The 27,817-nt window shown below is 46.9% G+C and overlaps 1 protein-coding gene across 4 annotated transcripts in view; it reads right to left on the bottom strand.

Moving 5' to 3' along the window:
- The window catches only part of SLC4A11 (solute carrier family 4 member 11), a 1,288,767-nt gene that overhangs the window by 1,024,455 nt on the left and 236,495 nt on the right, over positions 1-27,817 (bottom strand). For 3 of the 4 annotated variants that reach the window (XM_069632247.1, XM_069632248.1, XM_069632245.1), the window contains exon 4: positions 23,250-23,296. In XM_069632247.1, the coding sequence (XP_069488348.1) occupies positions 23,250-23,296 (47 nt within the window). The remainder of the gene's footprint in view (positions 1-23,249; positions 23,297-27,817) is intronic. The other variant, XM_069632246.1, reaches the window with a different exon arrangement.

The raw sequence follows: 27,817 nt of genomic DNA on the forward strand, positions 1-27,817 counted from the left end.
TGCCAGACCCATGCTGGAGAACAACAGTTACATGTACGTAACTTGTTCCTTCTCCAGCATGGGGTCTGGCATGGATTCACATGCTCCTGAATAAAGAATACACAGCAGTACATACATACACAAGCACAGGAGGTGGCAAGGCTCAACTGAAGCAATTACTCTTACCTCCTCAACACAATCACCTTCAAGCGAATAGGTTGCATAGCACTGCTTGGCCGACTCTGGACACTTCCGGTGAAACTCCAAAGTGTGTCTGTGGGCGAGAGCGTCCAGCACCCATCAGTTGGTGGAGATGTTGTACCACACGCTGACGAAGTTCACCAGCCAGCCTCCCACCAGGGAGCGCCACCCTGGGAGCCTTGACGACGACGGAGGCCACCTCTGAAGGTCTTGGAACGACCCCTGTAGACTTTCTGCGTCGTGGAACTGGAGGGTTGGCGGTAAGAAGACTATCCACTGCCAAAACTCTTCCAAGATCTACCAAACCTCCCTCCTGAGGGACAAAAGGACGGACAGTGCTGTTGCAGTGTGCCCAGGGCACGGGCCGTCTGCGTCGATCTTAATGTCCTGAAGAGATTCAGCGGCTTTTCCAAAGAGATTGTCTCAGTCGAATGGCATGTCCAGGACCCGTGCCTGGACCTCTTGTCTGAAGTTGGTGGTATTCAGCCAGCCACGACGACTGAGGCAAACCCTGTTTCCCATCTGGCAGAACCCTGTGTGCGGACCATGGCCAGAGTGATGGCATGGTCCGACGCCACCTCACCTTCCTGAAGGATCTCCATTGCCTCTACCCGCTTGTTCTCGGGGAGGAAATCCAGGATCTGAGCCATCTTGATACGATATATGATGGGATATTTTATTTATATTGCGCTCGTACACAGGTGTTTCAGAGCGCGACCAGGCAAAGGGAAGGGGAACAGGGGAAGAAAACAAAAACAACGATCTGACTAGGCCCAGTGACAATGAGAACGTCGAAGTGCATGGGGAAGGGAAAAAGGGGATAGTGCATGGGATGGGGGAGACATTGGAAAGAGCAGATAATAGGAGAGAACAAGATAAATAATAAGTAAATAAATAAGGTGATCAAGAACAGTGGTAGTGCAGTCGGTGAGTGGCAAAGTGCAAGGTCAGTCAGAAAGGGTGTATCTGATAAGTGCAGAAGAAGAATGGTGGGTGGTACTGTATGGGTACAGATACATGCCCCAGTGCAAGGGGTGGCCAGGAGGCAGTGCAGGAGGGTGGAAGGGTGAGCAGGTACCTGGGCCCGAAGGACGGGGGTAGCCAGGTGCGACAGTGCTGAGAGAGAAAGCAGATCAACAGGGGAGAAGAGGGACAGAGTCGAAGAGGAAGGTCTTTAGGAGCTTCCGGAACCGTAGTTGGTTCTCCTCAAGTTTCAAGGTGGCAGGGAGGCAGTTCCAAAGGGAGGCCCCAGCCAAAGAGATCTGCCCCCAGCTCGTTTATTTGAAAAACGACTGACCCTGAGGGAGTTAGAGGAGAGAACGGCTCGAGAGGGGAGGTATTTACGGAGGGATAGTTGAAGGTATTTTGTACCATAGCTCCCAGTTGTACCGGGCCAGGATCGCTAAGCAGTTGGCCGCCTTGACGGTCGTCACCGCTGAGTAAATGAGCTTCCGTCCCACGGCGTCCAATTACGATGGGTTGGACGACTTCATCCTAGCCGCAGCTGAGACCACCGAGTCCGGTGATGGTTGTGACCATAGGTGAAGATTCCGGCATCCGGTATTTCTTTTCTTGCCGGTCCCTCTTCGCCGGGGCTGAGGCGGGGTTCTTTAGCAGCACCAGCCCCTCATCCCAGACGTCGTCCAGGAGCGGTACCGACAGAATGGACTTCCTCTTCACCTCCTGGCGCCGATACAGGATGCCCTCCTTTTCTTCCGGGGCGAGCTGGAGGAGTTCTGATGCACGGGCGATCATGGAGTGAAATGATCCTACTTCGTCCGGCAGGGAAGCCTTTGGTGGCAGAGAAATTCTGCCGTCATCTATGTCCGTGTCAGCCCCTGTATCCCTAAAGGGGGGGGCGGGTTGGAGGGGCAATGACAGTTTGAGTGGAGGCGTAGCGTGTCTCCTCCTTTTCTTCGGCAGTGGTGGCCCCGGTGTCAGCAGGGTCGTCGCCGGTGGTGTCGCTGGTTGTGCCGTCGGCATCCTCTTCTGAATCTCTGACACCAGAGTGTGGAGTGTCAATAGAATATCATGCAACAGATCTCTCGAAGGTGCCTGGGGAACAGGATTGCTGGGCCCAGCGCCTATGTCGTCGCCCCAGCCAAAGTCATCATAGTCGTCGCTGCCTCTGGCAGGCATCTCCTAGATATTCTCATCGTTGTCACCACCCTCCTCCGGGATGGTGTGGATGGAAACTATGTCTCCCCCCCCGAAATATCCATGCCCCGGAGCTCTTCCACGCCCCTACCCCTTCAAGGGCTAAGGTCCGGCATCCTACTTTCCGGAATCTTCTCCACTGGTTTGGACAAAGCCTCCAGCTGAGGAGGAAGAGCCACCCTGACCACCACCAGGGTACCCTGGAACAGGTCAGCCCCTTTTGCCTTTGAGAGGGCAGCAGCAACCAGCTCAATAGAAGAGGACTTCTTGGCCTGGATCACCTGGGCCTTAACTGGCAGGTTGGACACCTTGGCTTTCTTCAGCTTCTCTCACAGCTTTCCCGGGGTAGCTGACTTTCTCTTTGATGAAGAGCTGGAGCAATGGCTGGAGATTGAGGCTGATTGAGACTGATCGTGCCCAGACCGTCGCGGGACCCGCTTGCACAGCGACCCCGACGGAAGTAGACTCATGGTGCTTGGCCTTGTCTTAGGCCCCCACGGATGGAGCGCCCTCAAAAGGATTTAGAAGCCCACTCTGGATGGCTGGATCCAGATGAGGCATGCCCCTGTGGACCACATGGGGTAGAGGCCCTGGCTTTGAGCCACAGCGTCAGTCTGACGAGTCAATCCTTCATTGTGCGCTTGGAGAAGCCACGGCAGAACTTGCAATCTTCTTCCTTGTGCATCGGATGAAGACAAAGGCACTGGGAATGCTTGTCCGTGAAAACATTCCGCAAACCGCAGCTGGTGCAGAGCTTGAAGAGGGAAGCCCCGTCCTTCTCCTCAGACATGATCCACCACGGTGTAGGCCTGATGACCTTCTGGAACCTTCCAAGAAGCAAACACTTGACGATTTTGCCTTTGAGGGGCGATGAAAGATGCTTAAAAACGGATCCCCCATTAATCCGATGAACAATGGAGCACACATGCTCGATTGAACAAAAATAGGCTTTCCCTGGCCAAAAAAGCACAAAAAATGCAGCAAGCTCCAAGAGCAAAACACGAGGACTCCCAACACTTGAACGTGCCGTAAATATCTGAAGATGGCTGTCAGAGGAGGGGCTTAAGGAGAGGGCAGTCATTGGCTGGGGCCAGTATGACCCAGAGCTCAGTGATTGGTTTATAGGAGAAACACAGTTTATAAACAAAAGTGAAACAGTTTTTTCTTTTACTGGGGACTCCCAGGCTGTCGACTGGTAATATTCATGAGCATGTGAATCCATGTCAGACTCCCTGGTGGAGAACAAGTGATCACGCTTGCGCTGCGCATGCATTGCCATGCATCAACCCACCCTCTCTCTTCCATATGATCAAGTATTGCTTTAGCAGAGCCAGTAAGGGTCTTGTGTGTCGCACTAGCTCTGTCCAAGCATACCTCTAGGATTGTATTAATGCCCTCCCCTCCCATCCCATCCCATCCCACCACCGGGATCTCGGATCGGATGTCACATCACAGCTTTAAAAATTTGAGCATAGAGGTCTGGGTCATCTTTGTTTGGCCAACAGATGTTCAGCAGCTAATGTCCATTAATCTCACAGTGCGCCATAACATACCTGCCCATGGGATTGCTTTTAGACAGTTGTCAAAAGGTCAATGTCCTATGTAGCAGTGTCAAGACCCCACTTGAATGTGTGGAGTAATCCGTATAGTACAGAGGAGTCACCCAATTCCAAGCAAATGACTCATGAACAACTTTGATAGCATTCGTTTCCTTTAATAGCAGCACCTGGACCGCGAGCGTCTCAATGTACGACAGCAATTTACAAGCCTTATCGGGGTTGCTCAGGACTAATGCTCCAACTCATAAATGCCACATCCTCAGCATTCATCACACATCCCACCCATTCTCACCAGGAAGCCGATTCCCAAGTCATCTTGCACCTACAACGATATGCACGTTGTCCAATACAAATTAAGCCAAGTTGTTTTAACCCACTAACTCCTCACCATCGCTGCCCCATCCCTCATCACATACCCAATCAATGGAATGTAACCCCATAAACAACTCCACAACAACAAAGAATGATGTAGCTAGTAGATGGGGTACCGATGGGAGACCACTAACACACTGTAAGACCATATGATCCACTGAATAGGTAGCATTACCGACTACATTATGTCACGAAAACATTATAGGGTAAAATGTAGGTACAACATGGCATCACACTTTCAGTTGCGCGATTAACAAGCATAGGTATATTCCCTTCAATAAACGTAACTGCCTCTCCAGGACTCGGAGAAAAAGGTCTGTTCCTTAAATTGAAAGCGCATCAATGCTGGGAACCTTGAATACTTGAGTTTTTTCCGCAAGAATTTAGCTCCTGGAAAGGAGTTATGCTAGTTTTGGACCTGGATGGAAAAATCAGGCTATGACTAGATTGATGGATTCATAATTCAGCTCGCCCTTCTCCCTGGCTTGCTTCAACAGCAAGTCCCTGTCTCTCCAGTTCAGAATCTGGGTGTTTATGGTTCGAAGGAGGGGCTCCTGGTTTGGGCTTCGGTGCAACTGAGCAATGTGCACACTCAATGGGGAAGTTGGGTGACAGATCAGGATCTCTCAGTAGCATTTTCAGCAACTTTCTCAACCAAACATTCCATTTTGCCTAGGTGATCCGCCTCTGGAATTCCCACAATTTGTATACTGTTCCTCTGTGCCCGCGATTCGTAGTCTCTTTTGGACTGTACTGCCTTCAAATTCTTATGGAGCAAGATTTCGCAGCCACCAGGACGTCTTTTGTTCTTCAGATCTCCCCTCTTCCACTTCGTTGATGCACGCACTCTGTCATGTGACAAATTGTGGGATTTGGTCACTTCTCCCCACAGGAGAGCCTTTCCGTGTGAGGCTAGGGAAGTGAGCCTGCTACGTAACACCCTCCCTAGGGGTATAGGCAAACGGGACCTCACCGGGAGAGACGCCCCTCTCTGGGGACAAAGACTCTAGTTCAGGGAAGGAACTCCCTAAGCCACATAGAATGAAAGCATCTTCAATATTTTTAAGAAAAAGATGACGTGTCAAAGTTTGCTATTGTCAATCAAACACAGTACTGACATCTACAATAGAAGAACAAGTTACTTAACCCTGATAATTTTCTTTCGACTGGATGTTCCTCCCATGTATTCCTCATTTTTGATATCTCCAATATCCAGCTTCAGCTGCTTCGGATAACATTTTCGGCAGAGGGCGCTGTGCATCAATGCAGCAGACTCAATGTCCCTCGAGGGCCTCCGACTTAAGGACGATTTCATCAAAAGCCTATATATATAGCATGCGCAGTGCCCGTTGGCTTCAGTTCTACTTGAGGATGACAGAAAAAAAACAACTACCTGCATCAACACGGGTTTGACCGTACTACACTCTGAAGGAGCGAAAGCTGTAATACCAGGGGAAATTATTCTGAGGGGTAGGCGGGGAGGGCAATGACGAATATCTGGGAGGAACGGATTGTGTCCTCATCTTTGATACTCGCAGATCAGTGTTAGTTTTGGTGGAGGGAGTGCAAATGTCATCAATGGTTTCGATGAACAGAATGGAGGACAGCTTTTCCAAAGATTCCATCCTGACTTGGGGTAGACTCAAGGCAGTAATGCTTAGGGAAAGTGTGAATTGTGCACCACGTAGCTGCCTCACAAATGTTCTGGATATATTTTATTCATAGCGGGCCTATACACAATTGCTCCAAGGTGTTTAATAGGAACACCTCTTTGCGAAGCAGAGGAAGTAGCCATGCCCCTAGTGGAATGGACCCTCAAGCCTTCGGAAGGATCCTTGCCCGTCAGCTTGTAGCATTCGGAAATCGCTACAATAATCCATATGGATAAGGTTCGTTTTGTCACAGCCTGACCTAGTCTATGACATATATAACCTATGAAATGAATAGTTGGTCATCCAGACGAAGTTTAGACAACCTTGAAATGTAGAAACTCAGAGCCCTACGTGGATAGAGACTGTGTAACCTCTCCTCCTCCTCTCCAAGCCAAGATGAGGTGAAGTTTAGAAAGTGGGTAACACAATCTTTTGTACTAAATGAAAGTCTGATATGACCTTCGTAGGAATGAAGGCTTAACCCTCGGGACAACCTTGTCCTTGTGAAACACAGTAAATGGTGGTTTAGGGGATAATGCCTGCAACCCACTCACTCTACGGGCTAGTAGTTCGTGCTACCAACTAAATGGTTTTGAAGGGACATGCATGGAGAGGTTCAAATGGGGCACACAAGAAATATTAACACCAATAATAATAATTTTATTGTGATTTAGTCCAAATATTAGAACTTTACACAAAGCATTACAATGTTCCAGAAAAGATAAAACAGCATAAAACACATCTTTCATAATTATAAAAAATTACACAACTTCATAATTCTTCACACTGTAAGAGTACATATAAAAAATTGCATATATAAAATAGAAATCTCTAGTACCTCTGATACAATTACACTGGTGTAGACATCTAAAAACATCATCAGTGCATCCCATGTATATCAATTTCAGCCACAGTAAAACAGGTACAATCGATTCAGCAAAACTAAGTTAAGTTTGTGGCAATAATTTCCTAACCTGAGTCCACACACTGAACAGGGCAAGTTGGGAAGATATTGTATATGAGTTGAGACAGTAGACCCAAAAGGAATCTCCAACGATACTCTCATAACTATGGACCAGTCTTCCCAACAAATTCATGTATAGTGGACCCAATTTGGGGCAAGAGGTAAGAACATGTCTGGCAGTTTCCAGGGTGCTTAGGTTCTTACAAATACGGCAGGTCCTATCATTTAAAACTAAGCCCTGTTGGACACCCGTAATAGCGATGACCTGGTGTTGGTTTGTTCGAAAAATTAGCAGAAAATCTCTTACTGCCCGATCAGGGCATAGTAATAGATAAGCCTGCGTTCTCCTGTACCTGTGTATTACATTAACCACAGTATCATACCCTTTCAATCTTTCACGGTGAGAGTAGTTGTCACACCAGTCCCAGTGATTTAGGTTACGCATAAAAGATTTTTTCAAATGAATAAATGGTTGCATTTTCTTTTCTGCGTGAATCCAACCAATCTCAAGGAAAAGTGATTCATTCAATGTTTTAAAGTTATCTCCCCGCATGACCTTCTCGACGACAGTTATTTCCCACTATTGCAAGCAGTTTACATTTCGGTGCAGAAACAGATTTTAAGTAAAAAACTCCCCGGGCACGCAAGGCCATACCCCTCAAAGAAGTTAGACCAAGCTCAAGTCTCAGGTATTGCATGGAGCATGATGGACCCAGACCCAACACTGCTCGCCAGTATTGACCTAGGATATTGAGCCAGTTTAAGTCCTGCAAAGCACTGCTGGTATAACGTTATAGTGCCTGCCAAGCTAAAACCTGCATTCCCTCTTGAGAATTTGCAAGCCTGTAGTGTTAATATTTTGGCTTGTCTTTTTTTACATGCTATTATCCAATTGTAATTAGGGGTTGTATCAAACTCCAAGCCCAAATAAGGGTATGAATCAGCAAACTCGATCAGGCCCAAGCTAGATTCAATACCCAGTCGCATGGAGCACTTACTGCTGATCCGCATTACCTTAGTCTTCCACAAATTGATGGCCAAGCCCAGCTCAGAAGAATACTGTGCAAGTTCCTCTAGCAAGCTCTTGATGCCAGATATTGTTCGGTCGAACAGTACAAGGTCATCTGCATAGAGCATACCTACCATTGGTATTGGCCCCAACCTAGGGGGCAGTTTGACCTTAATCCCATACGTAGGAGTAAGTCAGAGATGTAAAGATTATACAACGTAGATGCAGCTACACATCCCTGCTTTACTCCCATATTAATAATAATAGGTTCAGTCACTGCACCTTCATTGTTGAGTCTTACCTTGGCACTGTTTTCACTATGTAGTGCTTTTAAGATCTGAACTAACCAGTCAGGACAATTAAGACTAACACCAGATTGAGCTCCCAGACGGGAACCTCAAAGGGAGATGCAGGTAACACAGTGAGTCCCTATAGAAATTGCATCACCAAAGGTATCCTAAAATATGACGTTTCTTCAGATGAGTGCTTAAAGATGGATAGCGCCGCCAAGTAACCTTTAATGGTCCCAACCTGGAGCCCCACATTGGCTAGGTACAGTAGAAAAGAAAACACCTCTGGTGTTTTGCATAGGAAAGGTTCTTGTCCCTGCATGTGCTGCGGAATTTGTTCCAAGTGCAGCGGTACAAAGACTTTGTTGCTTCTGGCCGAAAGCAAAATCTCCATTACGTCATCCCAGAGGTCCCAATTCTTGTATCTCAGCGAGGGAGAGCTAGCGCAAACTTTGTGGCAGACGTATTTGAGGGCAGATGGACATGGCCAGAAGGTCCGGGTACCGTGTCTACCTGGCCCAATCAGGGGCAATTAGGATCATGGAAATCCCAAACTTTCTCAACCTCCTGATCATGTGAGGAATGACAGGGACAGGAGGAAACTCGTACAGAAGGGGAAGCGACCAGTCCACCACAAACGTGTCTCCTAGAGCTCCTCTTGGGGGAAATTCACTGGAGCAAGTTTGCACCTCCTGTTGGCACCGGTCGCGAACAGATGCACTTGAGGGGTTCCCCAAAGGGTGAATATCTCTCGAAGAAGTTCCTGAGTTAGTTCCCACTCATGGGAGACTGCTTTGCCAGCTCAAAGTGTCTGCCGCCGTGTTCTCCTCTCCGCCTAAGTGAAAGGCCGACAGGGAAATTGCTTCTTGAATTGCATTGCCTCTCTGCACAGTGGTAGTGACTCTACACCTCCACTTGAGATAGTACATGGCCACTGTTTTGTCAGTCATTATCAGGACATTCTTTCCCCAAACAGAGGGCAGAAAAGCAAGATTGATTGCTCTCAGCTCCAAAAGACTGATGTGTAGTTTGGACTCCAATGGAGACCAACGACTGCTGATTGGCAGATCATTGGCGTGGCCTCCCCACCCCGTGAATGAGGCATCCGTCGCTACTGTTATATCCGGTCATGGTTGAATAAAAAGTTCTCCCTTCAGAATGTTGTCCTCGCAGGCCCACCACAGGAGATCATGTGCGACCCTGCTTGGAACCTGAAGTAGGTCTGACATGTTGCACGTGAATTGAGACCATTGTGCTCCGAGAGCCTATGGAAGGGATCTCATTCTCAGGCGAGCCTCTGGCACCAGAAAGAAGTAGGTTGCAAAGAGGCTGAGCAACCTCAAAAAGTCGAAGGTCGGGAGACGCTGGGCACTTTGAAACTTGGAGATCATCTGCACAGTGTCTTGAGCCCTCACCTGTGGTGGCAAGCTCCTTCTCGAGGATATATCCAGTACCGTCCCAATGAACTGGAGCTTTTGAGAAGTAATATGGGACTACTTGTAATTGAGGGAGGAGCCCAGTCTGTGAAGAGAGTGCCAGGTGACGGTTAGATGATCCAGGACTTGTTCAGGGGAACACGTCCTGATCAGCTAATCGCCCAGTTACGGTTAGATGCAAATCCCCTCCCTTCTCCTGAGACTCGTTGCCACCACCAGCATCAGTTTGGTGAAAATCCTCGGGCGGAGGTCAGCCAAATGGCAAAACTCGAAAATGATCAAGAGAACTACCAATTGCGAAACTCAGGTACTTTCTGTGGTTGAGATAGATTGGCACATGAAACTAAGTGTCCTGAAAGTCCAAGGACACCATCCAATCCTGGAGCTGGAGGGCCTGCAGGATCTGAGAAAGTGTAACCATCTTGAACTTATCCTTCCTGAGGAACTTGTCTCAAGTCCAAGATGGGTCTCAGTCCTCCATCCATCTTGGGGATTAGGAAATATGCAGAGTACAATCCTCTGTTCCTCTCCGCTACAGATACCGCCTCTACAGCATCTTTCTCTAGCAGGATCAAAATTTCCTGCAGCAGGAGTGGATCTGGATACTTCAAAGAATGGCTCCCCGGTGGATGGTTCTGGGGTCTCTGAATGAAGGGAAGGAAGTAACCCTAGGCTATGGTTTCTAATGTGCAAGCATCCGAAGTAATGTCTCGCCATTCTTTCAGATGTTGAGACAGTCTGTCTCCCACGGGGGTGTCCGGACTCAAGACTTCAGAGGTTTTGAGGCGGCTGAAGCAGTGGCTGTTGGTAAAGATAAATAGCTGGGGTCACTACTTGACTGTATTTTTTTATCAAGTTCTTATTTACTGCTGGAATTGACTCCAGTGCTTCCCAAATGGCACTTACTATCTTCTGAACAGCAATGTGAAAAGGTAAAATGGGATCTTTTTGAGGACCTTTATCAAGGATGTCTGTATGTTCATCTGGTCCGAAAGGGAAGGCAGGTCTGCTCCATCCCAGACAATCCACTACCCTGGTCATCAACTGCCTTTAAGAGGCATCAGCATTTGCATCTGACTAAGACTTTCCAAATTCTAATTCCAGTGAAGTGTCCACCCCACTGGCTGTCTGCACATTTTCATAAAGATCTTTCAGTCTTGACACCTCTGAAATTAGGCTATCAGGGACAATTGATGTTCCATACTGTAAAACCAAAAGGCGCATCATTTAGCAGACGGCTCACTGCCCTCATACATAGAGCTCAGAGATTTAAAGAAATCCTTTCTTGGTAAATGAGTAAATGTTTTTTCAGGTAAAGGCGTTGGGGGCTTCGAAGGTTTTGACCCTGATGCCCACGGAGTCGCTGTCTTTGAAGAAGACATTTTCGACTTTGATGGCACCGAAGGTTTCAATAGCGCCACTGGTGTCGATGGTGCAGTTGCCTTATCTTTCGACTTAGGACTAGGGATCCCTCGATTTCTCATTGTGTCCAGGCCTCTACCGCTCTCGATGTGGAGCTGGCCTTTAACCCGCACTCGAGGGCGTGCAGGATTTGGCATGAGCCCCTTCCTTAACGGCTTTAGAAGGCGCTGTAGGAGCATGGCTTGTCGAGGTTTTCTGGCTCAAATATTTTACGCATTTCTAGCCTGAATGCTTCCTATTCGGCAGGAGTGGAGGCCTTAGTGGGACAGGATTTAGCTCTCTAAGGAGAGGAATCGGACGTTGAAGTAGGCGACATACGGTGCCTCCTCTTCAATGATGAATGGTGGGAGCAACTCCTTGACCTGGACCTTTTTGCCTTTTCTCTTCGAGGAGAGTCGCCTCTCGCATCGTCAGAAGGTTTCTTCGACGGGGTAGTTGATGGGGATTTGTTAGGGAATCTACCCAATGCCAATTTCCCCTTACGCTCCTTCAGAGCTTTTCCAGTCATCGATTGACATTTTGAACAGGCCGAGTACCTGCACGCCACACCAAGACAGCACAAACATACTCGATGCCGATCGGTCAGCGACATCTTGGCATTGCAGTATTGACACTTTTTAAACCTGTTCTTCGGGTTAGTCGGTGTCAAAGACATGTCCATAAATATTTTGCGAAGGAAATACTGAAGCGTGCCATAGTTCTCGAAGCGTAATCTTAATCGGAAAAACAGAACTAAAGTCAACTGGCGCTGCACTTGCTATATATGCCTTCGATGGCATCATCCTCAAGACAGAAGCCCTTGAGCGACATCGAGTCGACTGCATCGACGCACAGCACTCCTCTGCCGTAATTTCTTTCCAACACAGCTGAAGTTGGATATTGGAGATATCAAAGATGAGGAATATGTGGGTGGACACAATCCACTGGAAACCCCATAATGGAAAACTAACTTTACTGCCACCAGGGAAGCCCTCTAACTAGGTCACAAAACGAAGATGGGGAGATTCCAAAGAGGGAACCGAGGAAGTTCAAAAGAGCTATTCGACTCTCTGCATCCTAAGCTGGAGAGGCGTGTAACCAGTCAGTCATACGCCTACCATGAAGACGAGACGCGGGAAACCAAAGAACTCAGAGCATCCATAGGCAAAGGAAGGTGGTGGTGTGACCGCAACCGACATGCAGTGGACCAGGAGGTCCGTTCCCAACACAGATATCACCTACGCCGAAAAGCAGAACTAGCTAACGATGAAAGAACAGAAGAGCCATTCGCAACACAAGAGAGATCCCCGGGAGACGATAGAAGCCCAGGAGCCCAAGACCGCTAGGACATGGGCGATTCACCACCTAGGTCAACATTGTATATTCTACATCTCATCGATGCACCATGCCTTGCTTCTTTTTGTACTCTTCCGAAGCATCCTTTGTGTTGTAATATACATGCACATCTGAAATTTATTATAACCGTAAATATATGTAATGTCATTTATGTAACTGTAATTCTTAAGAAATGCGCCCAGATGCCCTTGGAGCGCTATACAAATGAATAAAATACAAATACAGGAGTTTTTTTTTTTATTTAAAAATTTTGTTTTTGATGCATACGCACCTTTACAAAATTTACATCAAAGATCAATACACCTCGTAAACAAACATATGAGCACATAGGTATAAATACAGAAAAGGCGTAATTGAAATATGTACAAAGGAAAAATAGTTACGTTTATAAAACTAATTGCTTTAGCAAAATCGTTCGTATACACAATATACAATATACATACTATAAAATAAATCTCATTACTTGGCAAAGTTAAGTCTCAACTACATGGAGTTTCAACTTAGCTGCATGAGAGAAGCTGATGGAAATGGGGACACACGGCATCCAATACTGGGAGGAAACTTCAGTGTGAATCCTATGCATGTGGCACTCAACATTAAGGCGAGAGAAGCCGAGATACTGGCAAAGTATCCGAAGAGTGCACAAGTAAGACGTGGTGGTGTGACCAAACCCCAGTGGACTTGGCAGTTTATAAAAGACGCAGTCACCACTTACCTGAAGACACCGCTGAGTGTGCTGAGCAAAGGAGAAGCAGAGACCTGAAAAGCCAACCTGACATTCAAGGAAGAGGGTCCAGTCGGAACAGAAATCCCAGTGACATTATCGCCGAGATACAAAGGTAACAGAGAAAGCAGGAGACCTGGGTGGGGGACTGAAGATAACGACTGGAACTTTCATGCTCGTCCCAGTAGAGGCCAAGTAGTGGAAATACATACGAATAGTAAGTATCGTAACTGGAACTCCTACTCGTCCCAGTAGAACACAAGTATTTGAAGTGCATAAGAAGAGGGACCATCATTACTGAACTCTCCTTGTCGGCCCAGTCAGAGTAAACCATCTGAAATAGAAGGGGGAAATCTAATTGGAACACTCATACTTGTCCCAGGCAAGACAAAGTGAGAAATGTCAGTAGCGAGAAGGAGAATATGGGAAGAATCTTATTAGTCAGAATCAAGAGAAGGACACTGATTAAAGACAAAGTTTTAAGATTTGCTAATAAGGAAGGAACAATTATCCTAAGGAAAAAGGGAATGAAAATAAATAAGATCACAAGAAAGGAGAATAAAAATTTAAGACCCAGCAAGTAAATGAGACAGTTGAACAGCCCATTATGAAATTAAATTAATTTATAACGTGCTCGTACACACGTGTTTCAGGGCACGACCAGGCAAAAACAGAAGGGAACAAGGGAGAACAAGGGAGAACAAAAGAAAACAGCAATCTTACTAGGCCCAGTGGCATCTAAGAAAGCGCAAGTGCATGGAAAAGGGGGAAGGTGTATGGAAGGTGGGTGGGGGGAGGGAGGGCAGAGAGAGGAGCGAAAACAGAATATTAAAATAAATAAGGGCGATAAAACCATGGTAGTGCAGCCAGCAAGTGGCAGGAGAAAGTTGGTCAGATAAGGTAAATCTGATAAGTGCAAAGAAAAGTGGGAGGGGGACTGTATGGGTACAGATACAGAACCCTAGTGCCGGGTGGCCTGGAGGCAGTGCAGGAGGGTGGCAGGGTGAGCAGGTACCTAGGCCCGAAAGACAGAGGGCGGCCAGGTGCACAATGCCAAGAGAAGAAACATCAACAGGTGAGAAGGGAGGCAGAGGCAAAGAGGAAGATCTTAAGATGCTTCCGGAACCAGAGATGGTTTTCCTCAAATTTCAAGGGGACGGGAGGCTGTTCCAAAGGGAGGCACCAGCCGAAGACCGATCTACCCCCAGCTCGTTTCTTTGCAACACAACTAACCCTGAGGGAGTTGGAAGTAGAGGAGCGAAGGGCTCAAGAGGGGAGGCATTTACCGAGGGAATAGTTCAAGGTATTTTGGAGCCAGGCCCCAGAAAGCCTTGTGGACAATGCAGAGAGTTTTAAATTTTATCCTTGCATCCACTGGGAGCCAATGCAGGATTTCAGGGCTGGAGATATATGATCCCAGGGCTTGAGGCCAAGGACAAGTCTCGTAGTCCTGTTCTGGATTAGTTGTAAAGGGCGGAGAGTGGAGGCAGGTAGATTTAGAAAGAGGCTGTTACAGTAATCCAGTCTGGAAGAGAACCAGAGCTTGGGAGACGGTGAGCTTTTGAGGGAAGGAGAGGAAAGGCAGAGTACCTCTAAGGAGGTGCAATACAAAGTTTGACTTTTTGGAGACGTCAGAGATGTGTGTGGAGAAGGAAAGTGTAGAGTCAAAGATAACCACAAGGTTCTTAGCTGCGCAGTTGGGGGTAAGAGGAGGCCCAAGGGAGGCCGACCAGAGAGCGAGAGGAAACAATGAAGATGGTGTACCAATAAGGAGGATCTCTGTCTTGTTGGCATTTAGACCTAGATCGTTGCCGGCACACCAATTCTGAATGGCGATTAGACAATCAGAGATGAGGGAAGGAGAGGGGGAGGCTGAAGGAAGCCTGAAAATGAGTTGGGTGTCATCAGCATAGCACTGGAAAGTTGAGCAGAAAATGGAGATGCAGTAGGTGAGAGTTGCCAGGTATTGCTTGAAAAGCCAGGGCGAGAGGTTAGACACCTAGAGGACACCACATGTGGAGAGAGAGATAGAAAGGACCAGAGTTGTACCTGGGAGGGTCGATCAGAGAGAAAAGAGGTCAGCCAGGCCAGAGCCTGGTCAGTGATACCCAGGTTGTCAAAGAGACGATTTAGCAGGGTGATATGGTTGACCGTGACAAATGCAGAGGAGTACAGAAGGAATTTTAGAATCGAGGTTGGAGAGAAGGTCTTCACAGATGTTCAGGAGAGCAGTCTCCATGCTTTTGACAGCTCTGAAGCCAGATTGGTAGTCATGGAGGGAGCCAACAGAGTTGGAATGAAGATTAGCTGAGAGATGGCCAGCTTTTCAAGGAGCTTATCCAAAAATGGAGTAATGGAAATTGGGCGGTAGTTTGCCGGATATGATGGATCCGCAGTGGATTTCTTGAGGAGAGGATGCACAAGGGAGTGCTTAAGAGGGGAGGGGAAGAGCCAGGGGCAAAGGAGAGGTTGCAGAAATCGGCAAGGGCCAGAGCAAGGGTGTCAATGTGGTCCTTAATGGTTTTACAAGAACAGGGATGGACCTGTTTTGATGAGGTTTTCACAGATTGGACTCGTCTAGCTACCTCATTAGGGGAGAAAAGAGGAAAAGAGGACAAAGAGGGACAGGGGTAGCTGAGGGAGGGTCAGCAAAACGAGAAGGAGAGGGAGGGGGAGAGCAGAGGAGAGGGTGGACAGGATGCCTTGGGTTTTAGAGATAAAGTGAGAGGCAATGGCATTACAAAGAGCCTGGGAGGCAAGAGAAGGGGTGGAGACTGCAGCAGGGTTGGACAGCTCGTTGCAGATTTGGAAGAGTTTGGCCAGATTGTTAGATGCTGCAGAGAAGCAGACTTGTATGTGGACTCTTCTTAGTACAGCCAGCGAGTCGTTATTGCCTTTGGAGCAGGCGGCAGGCCAGTTTGTCAGAGGATGAGCATGAAGCCCTCCATTTCCTCTCCGTCACCCTACGCTTCCGTTTAAGTGAAGCTAGCTCAGAATCATACCAAGAATTGCACTTGGATTTGGACTTCAAACTGATCCTCATGACGGGGGCAAGAGTATCAAGAGTAGCAGAAATAGAGGAGTAGAGAAGAGAGAGGGCTGTGTCAGGGTGTGAGTCAGGCTGGGGAGAAGGTTGCACCGAAGGCCTCAACTGACACAAGCTTCATAGGCCGAATATCCAAGAAGGTAGGTGGCAATATAGGAGCGGACGTGGCTTGGGGGAGTGAGTGGGAGGTCGGGGGACTTGATAAAAGTAGATACCAAGGACTGCCTATGAATACTTTATTGCAGTGAACTTGGTGAGAAACCAGCTCACAGGAGAAGTGAGTAATTCTCCTGTGTTTTAGTTGTTTTTGTAGTAGTATGGTCAGGTTGGATTAGTTTGGACCCTGGACTGATCTTCCTTTTGGACTCGCTGACAACTGATAAGCACCCTAGTTAGTTTTCATTATGGAAGGGAAAACCCATAGTATACGGAAAGTTAGGAGTTTTCACTTTACTTTTAATAACAAATAACTGTAAAATGGAAGATCAGAGTCCATGTCCTCCTCCTGATCTGCCAGAGTCCAGCTTCAACTTAAGAGTGCTCAGATTAGATGCAATATCGCCCAGTTTAGGAGTCACTGACGTGAACTCCTCCGGCATAATGTGAAAGATTTGCATGTACTGTCGATGAATCCTCATCAGGAGAGGAGGCGAGCCTGAACTTGGGCCAGGTGTGGGGGTCCTGGGAAGCATCTTTGCAATTCCATTCAAGCTGCCGCAGCAGACTATAGCTGCATGACGTTGCACTCCACTACACTCCACAGCGGACCTACAGCATCAGGAGCCCTCTGCACACCAATTAATGTATATGGGGCTAGCTTACCCCTCCCATCCCGCACAGACTATAGCTAGGGCACAGTCCATAGGCCACCTATGTCTCAGTCAATCCCAGGCAGGATGCAGTAGGGTGCAAGGGGTAGTAAGGAGGCACAGTAGTTGTATACAGCTACTTGCGCAGCTATCAATTACACAGGTGGTCAGGCAGAGCCAAGTTGAGCCGGATGCCAAGAATGTCACACAGTAAGCGAGCTACCACAGCAGGCCAGACCAGCACAATGGTAGGCCTTTGCCAGGTGGTGTGAGAACATTGAGAGCACCCCAGAAAGCACCGACGTGGGCTTGCAGGCTGCCCCAAAGTGTGCCTGCGCTGCCGCGGACCCAGGCTCAAGCTGCAGTTCCTCAAACGATCCACTCCCAGGCAGGCACCCAGCTGCCACGATCCACCAGAGCAGGTGCCCTCATCAGGGCCCGCAGCCACAACGCTGGGTGCACCCCCCCCCCCCCCTTGCCACTCTGCTTTAAGGGCAACTCAACAGTAATCAGCTGCTCAGGCAGTGCTGGGACACGCGGCAGTCCGACTACAGTCCTCGTCGGTATTCGACCAAACAGGCTCTCCAGTAACACCAAAGTGTCACTCCTCAGACGGCCAGGATCTCTGATGCTTTACAATCCGCAGTGAGGCAAATAGCGTGCCGATATGCCGCCAGGATCCACGCTGCTGAGATGGTGTGTTGTGGAGCTTGTACATTAAGTGACCATCACGTTGGCTGCTCAACAGAGTCCCCTGCACCTTCTATTTATTATGGTATTTTGTTTTTGCACTGGCACTCAAAGGTAGCCTCTGAAAGATGCATACTGCTCTTGTAGTCCAATAGGCTTTGGAATAGTAATTTTCCCCTTCAGAACACACTAGCTGTTTTTCCAGGTCTAGACAGAGGTTTGTGCATTCATCATGTGGCTCTATGGACTCCAGTTCATCATAGGACTCAGATGCGAGGTGGCACAGGGGTAAAATACAGCTTCAGATTCTCCTACAAACTTTCCAATACTAAGCCTATATTTAAATAACTGAAAAATGTCCAAACCCTAATTGTGTGAATGAGATCTTTAAATGAGGTTTCTGTTATCTGTAAAGTGCATAAAGTCAAGATAAATCCATTTTTAATACATTTGTATATGGTGATAATCTGGCAGTCCATTAATGCTGACAGTTTAAAAAAAGCTCTTTTTCACTAAGATAAGTTAGGAAGACGACTCATTTTTGATTTGATACATGCATAGCATACAAACTGTAGCTTCGGAAACAGATGCAATACTACCAAACCATAAACTGGAAGCTTCATATTCACCTCTTCCAAGAATCAAAATGTCCCACTATTCAATAATAGCAATATGGCTTGAAAACCCCACTTATGGTCATCTTCCTAGGCACAATGTATGGACAAAGAAGCCAAGCAAACTGCGGAAACCCCAAAAAGCACTGGGAATTCGCAGAAGAGTAAAGCCCAGCAGAAGTCAAAGATTTGTTTGATATAAACAGGGTATACACCCTTTAAAAACTTCACACCAGTGAGGTCATAGGAGGTAAATAAAGCAAATGCTGAAAATGATACCTACCATATTAGAGAAAGTGTACGCAAAACAGAATACTCTGATCATTTTAGGTTTGCTCTAGACCTAGAGTTCATGTCACAGGTCCCAGTTAAAGCTACTCCATGTGACCTTGGTTGCTATGGAAACCATGGCGTTGGATGGAGAGTATCACCCAGAGGATCGTGGCGCTTTCCAGAAAATCACCATTAAGGAAGGCGCAGCATGTGGACACGTCGGCACACTCGAATTGGCAGCTGAGACGAAGACGTCACACCATGTCCTACACTGTCCAGAACTTCAGCTACGGAGCTCTCAGAGATGCTGGTACCTCTAGGCACCTCTCAGAAGCTGCCTCGCATCAACGTTCAGTTTTCCTGTGCTGGCCTTCCAAGTTCCTTTTTCTTTTTCCTGGGTCCCTGATCCCCTTCCTGCCCTGTGTTCCTCCTTCATTCTATATTCTTCTTCCAATCCTCCATTGTGTCCTGGATCCTTCCTGCTTATTCAGCACTCCTCTTCCTGGGTACATCTTCAAGTGTTTTCTTCCCCAAAAGGTTTCCCTTGGTGGTCGTTCCTGGTTCACGGTGTTCCCGGTTTCAATTATCAAGTTAGTTGTGCCCCAGGAGAGGTTTCCACGCTCCTCACTGGGCTCAACAAATCAGGAAAGTGACAACGGCTTCATCTAGAACACTTTTTACATGTTTGCATTGTGAGGTATGGAGAATCAAGGATCATTAACAAGTAATAGCAATGTGCAATTTTTAGGCAACACCAGGATTGGATTGTTTCCAAGTGTTCACATTTTTGCCACATCAGGCATCCATTGTTTTATTTGGCTCTGAGTATAGTCTGGTCGTCTGGTTTCAGAGTACTATACAATCTCTATACTGCATATGTTGCCCAACTGTGCTATTTAGTGTGGAGAAATTTGCGGTTAAGAGGCATTGAGCATTACAATAGAGAAGATGCAATAGCCTAAATGATATGTTGATTTATACCGCGCACCACTACCACCCCAGGGCAGTCTCCAGGCGCTCATGTGGCTCTGCAAGAAAGAGGATGGGGTTGGTTAGTGAGGGAAGAGCAATAGGATAGGTCCAGAACCATTAGAAAATGGTGTCTCTGAATGTAGGTTTTGTTAGGGAGAATTCTCTGTAAAGGCTAATTTCCCAAACCTAGTGAGTCCCCCAACAGTTTTGCTGGATTTTTGGGGTCCATTTTTTTCTCTCCTGCTAAGAGTGAGATTCTTTTACTCCCACTCTTAGACATGATTTGAGGTGTTCCTTTATCTTTCCATGTGTTTTATGGGCTCTTTTACTCCATAGGGTCTCGTGTTTTTTTGATGTGGGTTACACAGCACCCTCCCTGCCGTAACCCAGCAGTGTCGTAGCGACCCCCCAACATAGACTCCATACCCTGGGACTGACTACTGTCTCCCAGGGCATGTAAAGTCACCATTGGCTTTACTAGTCCCAAATTATGGACAGAAACCAGTACAAACCATCATATTGTGGACGTAATGGTCGGGGAAATTTGATTGCCCCAGGGTCTGTTGTTCGAGGGGGCACGTCTCCACCCCCCCTGATCGAGTTTTGGCTGGTGGCAGTGGATACTACTTTTTATATACGACCGCGAATATATCTCTATGGAATTTTCCCATTGTTCGAGGCTACCAACTTTAATTATTTAATTCTTATAGCCTCGAACATACCGCCGGTTTATTTCATTAATATTAATTCACCGGTTGGTATTTTTTGCCAGAACTCGATTCTAAAATGTCGTTTGTGTTCTCTTCTGTGACTCCAACCCATGTCGAGCCCTTTGTTCCACTTTTGGCGGGCTTCTCCACAGAAGCCTCTAAAAGTGGTGGCACTCTGTCTGGGTACCACAGAGGGTGTGGGAGGGAGTTTAGGCACCCTGGACTGAGTTACCTTGGTAACTCAAGTCGCACTCGTGTGATTGGCCCAAGTGGTGAAACGGCCGGCTCACCACTTAGCATGTTTGATTGAGAGCTAGGCTGAATGAATGGGGGTGTGCTGCATAAAAGCAGGCCTTTGGGGACTGGAACTTTAGAAGTCGCCACAGGACCTAAGAATCCGAGGAGGGAGAAGCTGAGCCGTCCTGCAACGACGACACCACCGGTGGAGCCCAGCTGAACCGTCTCACCACTTTTCCCGACGACAGAGGGGATCTCCAGTCCGGAGAGTCTTCTTCCTTTGACTGGTGGGGATAACCAGTTTTGCCTTCTTTTCACCTTCCTGGAGCATCTCGTGGCCGCCTTGCCCATGCCAAGCACCCCGGCAACCGGAATACCACAGTTTACCACTACCGCAAAGAGAAGGGTAGTACCTTTTAACCGAAGAACTCCACGGCTGGTTTCTTCCCTGGCAGTGCAACGACATTCCTCTTTCCTCCGCGGCGAGACCTCTTCTTCCTCTGGACGAAATGCCGACTTGCACCTGCTGCCAGGAACAACTGTCCCAGCTGGAGCTTCCTTCACACTTAAGGTACTGTGTCCCGCCTGGCTTCCCTTGCGACAGATCGTTTGGGGTAACAGTAAAGCCTCGACTTTCTAACCTGGGCTAACCTGGGACAACCTAGCTAACTTTTCCTGACTTTAATTTCATACTTTTTGTGCGAACTATCTACAAGACTCTTTGGGCATAACCCCACTGTGTGAAGCTGGACCCTTCTACTTGCTCTCTCTAAGAGTGGGCCTTGCAATTGACTTCCTGGCTCTCCAGTAAAACTTTGCCTATCCTGCCTTACTGTGGTTCTTTTTAAAAGTATTGAAACTTGTGTGCTTCCTTAACTCTGCCTTTTTCCCCTCCCTTTCTCTATAACTTATTAGAGTGTCATCTTATGTTAAGCGCTCACCTCTGTCTGAAAATAAGTGGTGTTTCTCACTAAGACTTGTCTAATAAGTGAATAGGGGTGTACATATATGATAGTGACTGTGCTGAATTTACTTACCTCGTTTTTTGCTAGTGTAAATCCCAAGTGGGTCTTTAAATAAATAATTATATACTTTTACACCAAAGCTCTGGTCAGTGTTTGTTTGTGCTACTGTGTCTCTGTACCTATGGTGTATACTCTGCATACTGCTTAACTCTTCTTGAGGGAAGTCTGACTGCTCAGCCACAGCTACCAAGTGAATCTGTGTGGTACAGACTGCTACCAAGTGGGTTTACTGCCAAAGTCCTGTAGTCTTAAATCTTTTGCAGTCGTCCCTAAGGGAACTGCACAGGTTTCTGCCTAACAGGCTTTCAGATGGTTTCAATGGCTTATTATATACGTATGGGTATGGTCCAATGCCTGGGTTGTTTCTATGCGACTGTTATGTAGGAGTGTGTCTGTGCATTTTATGTGGGGTTTGATGATATTTTGGTGTGTGCATACTGGCTTGTTGTATCCGTATAGGTAAGGTCCAGTGTCCAGGCTTCTTGTTGTAAGCTTGCGTTGGGTGCGTATTAGTGTATAGTTCGGCTAGCCCAGCGTTTGGTGGTGTTGTGGAGGAAGCAGGAGCGGGGTGGTTAGTACATTGGCTACTCTAAGATCTTCTATGTTGCTAATCTACACAAATTCTATATAGTGATATTCATGGTTAACTTCAAAATCTATACAACTGACGCGTGGCTAATCTTAACAATTCTATCCAAGTGAGAAGTGTGGGTGGTCCTTGCAATTGCTAAATGCAGAATATCGCTACCTGACACAATTGGGCTAAAGCAAAACATTGGTACATGGCACAATTGGGTTAATAGCATAGGATTGCTATCTGGCACAATTAGACCAAAAGCAGAACTTGGCTACATGGAGAAAAGCTTAAACTTGGGATACTTGTGCAGTGGGAGAAAACACCTACATTTGAGACTCAACAGTACATGGATCACCTAGATTTGAGGAAAAGAAGTCTCAGTTTTTAACACAGTAGTACGTAGAGGAAAACCTAAATTTCAGATCGCTAGCCCGTGGGAAAACGCCTTAGTCTGGAACACAATACAGAGTAGAGAACACCTAGAGTTGGGATCCACCTACAATTTAGGCAGCAGTGGTTGGAAAACTACTTACTAGCAGACTAACACGAGTGTGCTATGTCATGTAGGGTAATAGTGGTAGGATTGTAGTAAACGTGATTCAGAAATGCATGAGGTATGCAATTAAAGTGTACAAAATCACTTTGCAAACGTGGTTTACCTTTGAGAATGTATGTAGCCTATTAAATACTGTGGAGAAGTGATACAATGAGACGCAATGTAAAGTACCGTGGGGGCCTATAGAACCTCATTTACTATCAATACTCAAGAGCCTACCCATGATGTGTGAAGTGGATCCTGACGCAGACAGCTTTTCAGCAAGGCAGCATAGATTTCTAGTGTTTGATATGACATCCAAAACAATTTCAGGCGCTTTTAAGAAACAGTATTTCAGGAACAAGATAATGGTGCATTTGCCGTTCAAGCAATATTACAAACTGAGGCAAGTTAAGGGCAGCGGGATTGCATGACAGTGATTCTGTGGTGTTTATTCAAAGAAAGATCAAAGAAAAGGCACGTTTTCAGATTACATTTCCAGAAAAACCACTGCTACTGAAACTCATTGTGGCGGCACGTTTCAATTTTGGAACTTTTTTCAATTGGTTCAACACCCAATAATGTAAATTTTGTATGGATTTGCAAGACATTGGACATTTGCTGCATGAACGAAATGTACAAATAAATGCATTTCACGTACTTTTCTCGATGTATGCAACAAGACGCAGCCAGAGCCATCACTTTCTGCTGAGAAAGAGAAAAATATTGCTATGATCCTATGAGACAATTAGTGTAGTACAGACTTTACGCATTTAGTTCAAAACACTGAATAACAGTAAGCATCAAACAGTAAGCATCAAAGAGTCCATTAGAATAAGTGATTTGTTAAGGAATGTCCCATTTTTTTTGTGCGTTCAAGTTTCTCTTGCCTCTCAGGGCAGTACAAACCCAAAAAATACTGCTAGAAGAGGATGCATTTTCTTTTTTAAAATCACATTTTATTGCATTTTTCCAAACAATACTAAACGAGTGTGCACTGGAACACATTATTAATTCGACCAACCTCAGATTACAATGGGGACGAAAGATAGCTCAGTAGGCAACTTTGGCTTGGAAGCAAGACAACACAGCGCACATAGGTTCGTATACCGATCCCGTGCTTAGAAACCACTCGCTGGTATTAAGCGCGTTATAAAATATTTATAATGCCCAATTCACTCCACCTCTCCACCACAACAGTATTCCATTCTCGTCTCCATTTTCCTAGGACCCGAATATTCTGCTTAGTCAACGCACTGTAATTATGAACTCTAATAAGGCAACCATACATCTTCCATACCCCCACACCCTCGACTCATCGAACATGTGAGCCTCTCCATATCATCAGTGTAGCATGCTTTAACCAACCATTCCCCTTTTTTTTTGGGTGTCTGGACACTTCCTATATTGGGCCACGCAGCCTCTCGCCACCTTTGGCAGGGAGGTGGTCATGGGATTCAAGACGTACGCCTCCTCATCCCCTTCAATACCACAATGGATAAACATTGGTGACTTGACCCTTGTGACCCCCTTCAAATCCTTGATCCATGCCAGAAATTCCCTCCAGAAACTCTGAATATGCTCGCACCACCACCACATGTGCCAATAGTCCCAATCTATCAGACAGCCTCTCCAGCATTTTGGGTTAATACCAGAGATCATATTGGAAGGCTTGCGCCTTATATTGAGTGGAGATCGGAGATTGATAGCACCTCCTGCACATCAGCGACCACAATTTATCCAAGATCTCCCCCTCCAAACCTTTCACACACTGAATGCAAACTCGCAAAGATTCACCCGGTTCTGCTAGTAGCAACTCCCTGTAAATTGGCGAGATGAGACTTGACTTTTTCCATGGTCACTAATAGTTTTTCGAAGGAGGTCATCTCCCTCTGCAGGTTGTTACCCCACCTCAGGTTCGTCAACACACCCTTATGTTGGTGATTGAGGGGAACCCACAGAGATCCCACATTCAGCAGTGTCTCTAGCCTGTGCATTGTTATGAAATTCCCTCCACCCACATCAGGCGAGTCATCTCCCCGTCTCATACCAGCCATTAAATCTCATAGGTTCCCGAAATTAGGTCCCTGATCATGGGGTCCATATGCAGCTTATTTATAACATGTTGGTAACGCCCAGAAGGGAGGGTATCACAGCGTTTGTACAGGACAGGCAGGTAGATAGTCTCAAAACAAAGCAGGTGTCAGAATAGTAAACGGAAAAGGTATAAGACATTCATATTTGTTGAAAAGCTAGATTTTCAAAGACTTCTTGAAGGTATTGCAGCAGCGTTCGTCTGAGGCTCGATGGGAGAGTGTTCCAGAGAGAAGGCTCAGTGACTGCGAAGCTTCTGCCTCCCGCTCTCAACCTTTTGAAGCAAGGTGTGCATAGGGAGATACTGTTAGAGGAGCAAAGAGGTCGAGAGTGGTGTTTGAGTGATGCTAGTGATCAAGTACTTGGGGGCATCTTGGTAGATGCATCAGAGAGTCAGTGTCAAAAGGTTTTGAACTCCAAGCTGGCTTTGACAGGGAGCCAGTGAGCATCCCCCCTGCCGGCTGATATGTGGTCAGATCTGCGCAGCTCGAAGAGATTTAATCTGAAGGAGTTGAAGCTTGGCCAAATTGGACGCAGAAGTGCCCGCGAGGAGCGCATTACAAAAATCAAGTTTGCAGATGATGGCTTATGCAAGTGTGAGACAGTTGGATTGTGACAAAAATTGTCTGCTCAGGGAGACAAGCTTCGCAGTGTAAGCAGAAGAGACTAATGCTTTAATGTGCTTAGAGATGTTGAGTTCAGCGTCTAGGTATACTCCCAAAGTTTTGACATGTTTGAGCACTGGGATGGAGGTACCAGCGATGGCAAAGGAGGAGTAGGTAGTGGGCAACTTTTTGAGACAAGGGGGAGTGGGAGGGGTCCTACAATCAGTAACTCTGTTTTATCATCATTGAGACAGATTGTGCGCAACCATCCAGTTTTGAAAAGTGGAGTAGCTCCTGTTGGAGGATTGATGATCAGAATTTGTGGGTCGTCAGTAAAGCGGGTGTACGTGATGTCGAGAGAGTCCGGGATGTCAAATAGGGGTTTAGTATATGTGTTGTAAAGGGTGGGAGACATGCAGGAGCCTGGGATACACCCAGAGGAGCTGGGATAGGGTCAGAGGCTGAGTTACCAATGATGCAGATTCTTGAGGTGGGGTCACCCATAAAGGGTTTGACCCAATTGACAGCTTCTGGGGAGAATAGGAAGCAAGAGTTGAGTTGTTGGCACAGGGTATTGTAGTCAACCAGGTAAACACAGTTTAAATGTCGAGGAGTAGGATGGTAAGGTTCCCCGAGTCTCGGATGCTGTCCAGCTTCATTTTTAGGTCCAAGCGGGCTGTTTCGGTACTGTATTTTGGTCAGAACCCAGACTGTCTTGAGGTGATTACTTTCAAGTAAGAGTTGAACTTTAGAGTAGGCGTTGCTGTCCAATAATTTGAGCAGAAAAGATACAGTAGTGATGGATGGGAAGTTTGTGGGTGATGTGGGGTCAAGGGACAGTAGTTGGTGGGTGATGTGGGGTCAAGGGAAGGTTTTTTTCAGGAGTGGAGTGATCCATGCAGATTTTATTTGATTGGGAACAGCGCTTTACAAGGAGGCACTAACAAATTCAGTGATAATTGGTGCCATCGTGGGCACTCATAGCTTAACTTATTCTTTATTTGCAATCTTTACAACAATAAAAGAAATCATTTCATATTAACAGTTTAAGAATTCGTTTTTACAATAACTTAAAAAAAAAAAATACAAATACATTTATTTCAAGGCCTTTGAGTTTCAACACACAAATCAACTTTTAAGCCAACACAATCCTATCTAAATACATATATACAAGACCAATGGGGTCTAAAGGGTGAATGTACAAAATGGGTACGTACCTAAAAGGGGGAGGAAATAGGCAGTGCAAATAGTCTTTAGCCCCTTCTGCATCCAACACAACTAACTGGGAGGCAGTCCAATCCCTAAGAAGAGTGGAGCCTAATGCTCAAATGTACTTGCAATGCTGGCGCACTCGGTAATGCAAATGGGAAGAACGCAGTCTCTTCAAGGGTCTGTAGCAGCTAAGGAAAGTGGGTGAGGCGATGAAGAGTAGGTTCCCACTATTCGAGGAGGGCCTACACTTGAAGGCAGAGTCGATTCCAAGAATTGGGAATAGTTTGCTAGTTCGCACTAGCAGTGGATAGGAAAGGGGACCTCAGGGGCCACTCGTGCGTAAAAATGGATGGCGGCACTAGTGGCCTCCGGTTTGGGTTGAGATTACTCGCCGACCCCGGAGCACTCCGGACCAAACTTCGGCAGTCGAGTCCACTTCAGTTGCAGGTTCAAGTGCGGCAATTTGGGGCTCTGCGGCTTTCAGCGACGAAGATACAGCAATGATTCAGAAATGGGACAGTGGCGATTTCTCTGCTCCTGGTGGATGGATCAGGCCAGTTTCACTGTAGCAGGCTTCAGGAGCAAGAGGGGCATGAAAGCAGCGCACCTGCAAAGTTTGCCACCACAGCTGGGCGACCCGTTAACCGCGTATACTCTGGTTCGGGCACACTCACTTTACTCCAGACCTGGGAGGCCAAGTGTACGAAATTCGGTGCGAGTGCCATGAACACAGAGCTAGCAACGTACCAAGTTTCAAGGGCCTCCTTGAAACAGCGGCGGCATCAGGGCAAAACTCCTGCACAAGCTGTTCAGCCCACTGGTTGGCCCAGGGACACTTCCAAAGAGGCTTACTTGCAGGGTTTGATGAAGGTGCCGAGAATAGTTGGTCCCACTATTCCAATGCGTTGAAGTGCCTTCGCAGACCTTCTAGGACGACCAGATGCAGAGGGGTGCCAAAGCTTCCAGCGGGTCCCCAGCTGTTCCTCGACTTCTTAGTTTCAGGATACTTGGATCCTATCCTTCGTTCAGTGAGATCTCCAGAGATCGACGTGCGTGATATGGCTGTGTGGGCCCTTCTCTTATTCAGAATTTCTTTTGCGCCAAAACGAAGAGGACCCAATGGGAGATCTGCTCACATTCAGGCATACCATATGTGCACCAATCACGGACCACGGTGGTCCCAAGCATTCACAGCACTACAGACTATATCACCCAGGGTGTGTATTGGGGACAGACACTTCAGCCCACATCCTGGAGGCACACACACACACACGAGACATGCATAAGCCTGCAAAACGCCAAGCTTTCGCAGGAAAAT

This window comes from Ambystoma mexicanum, chromosome 6q, assembly GCF_040938575.1.
Source record: "Ambystoma mexicanum isolate Mex_15411 chromosome 6q, UKY_AmexF1_1, whole genome shotgun sequence".
NCBI lineage: Eukaryota > Metazoa > Chordata > Amphibia > Caudata > Ambystomatidae > Ambystoma > Ambystoma mexicanum.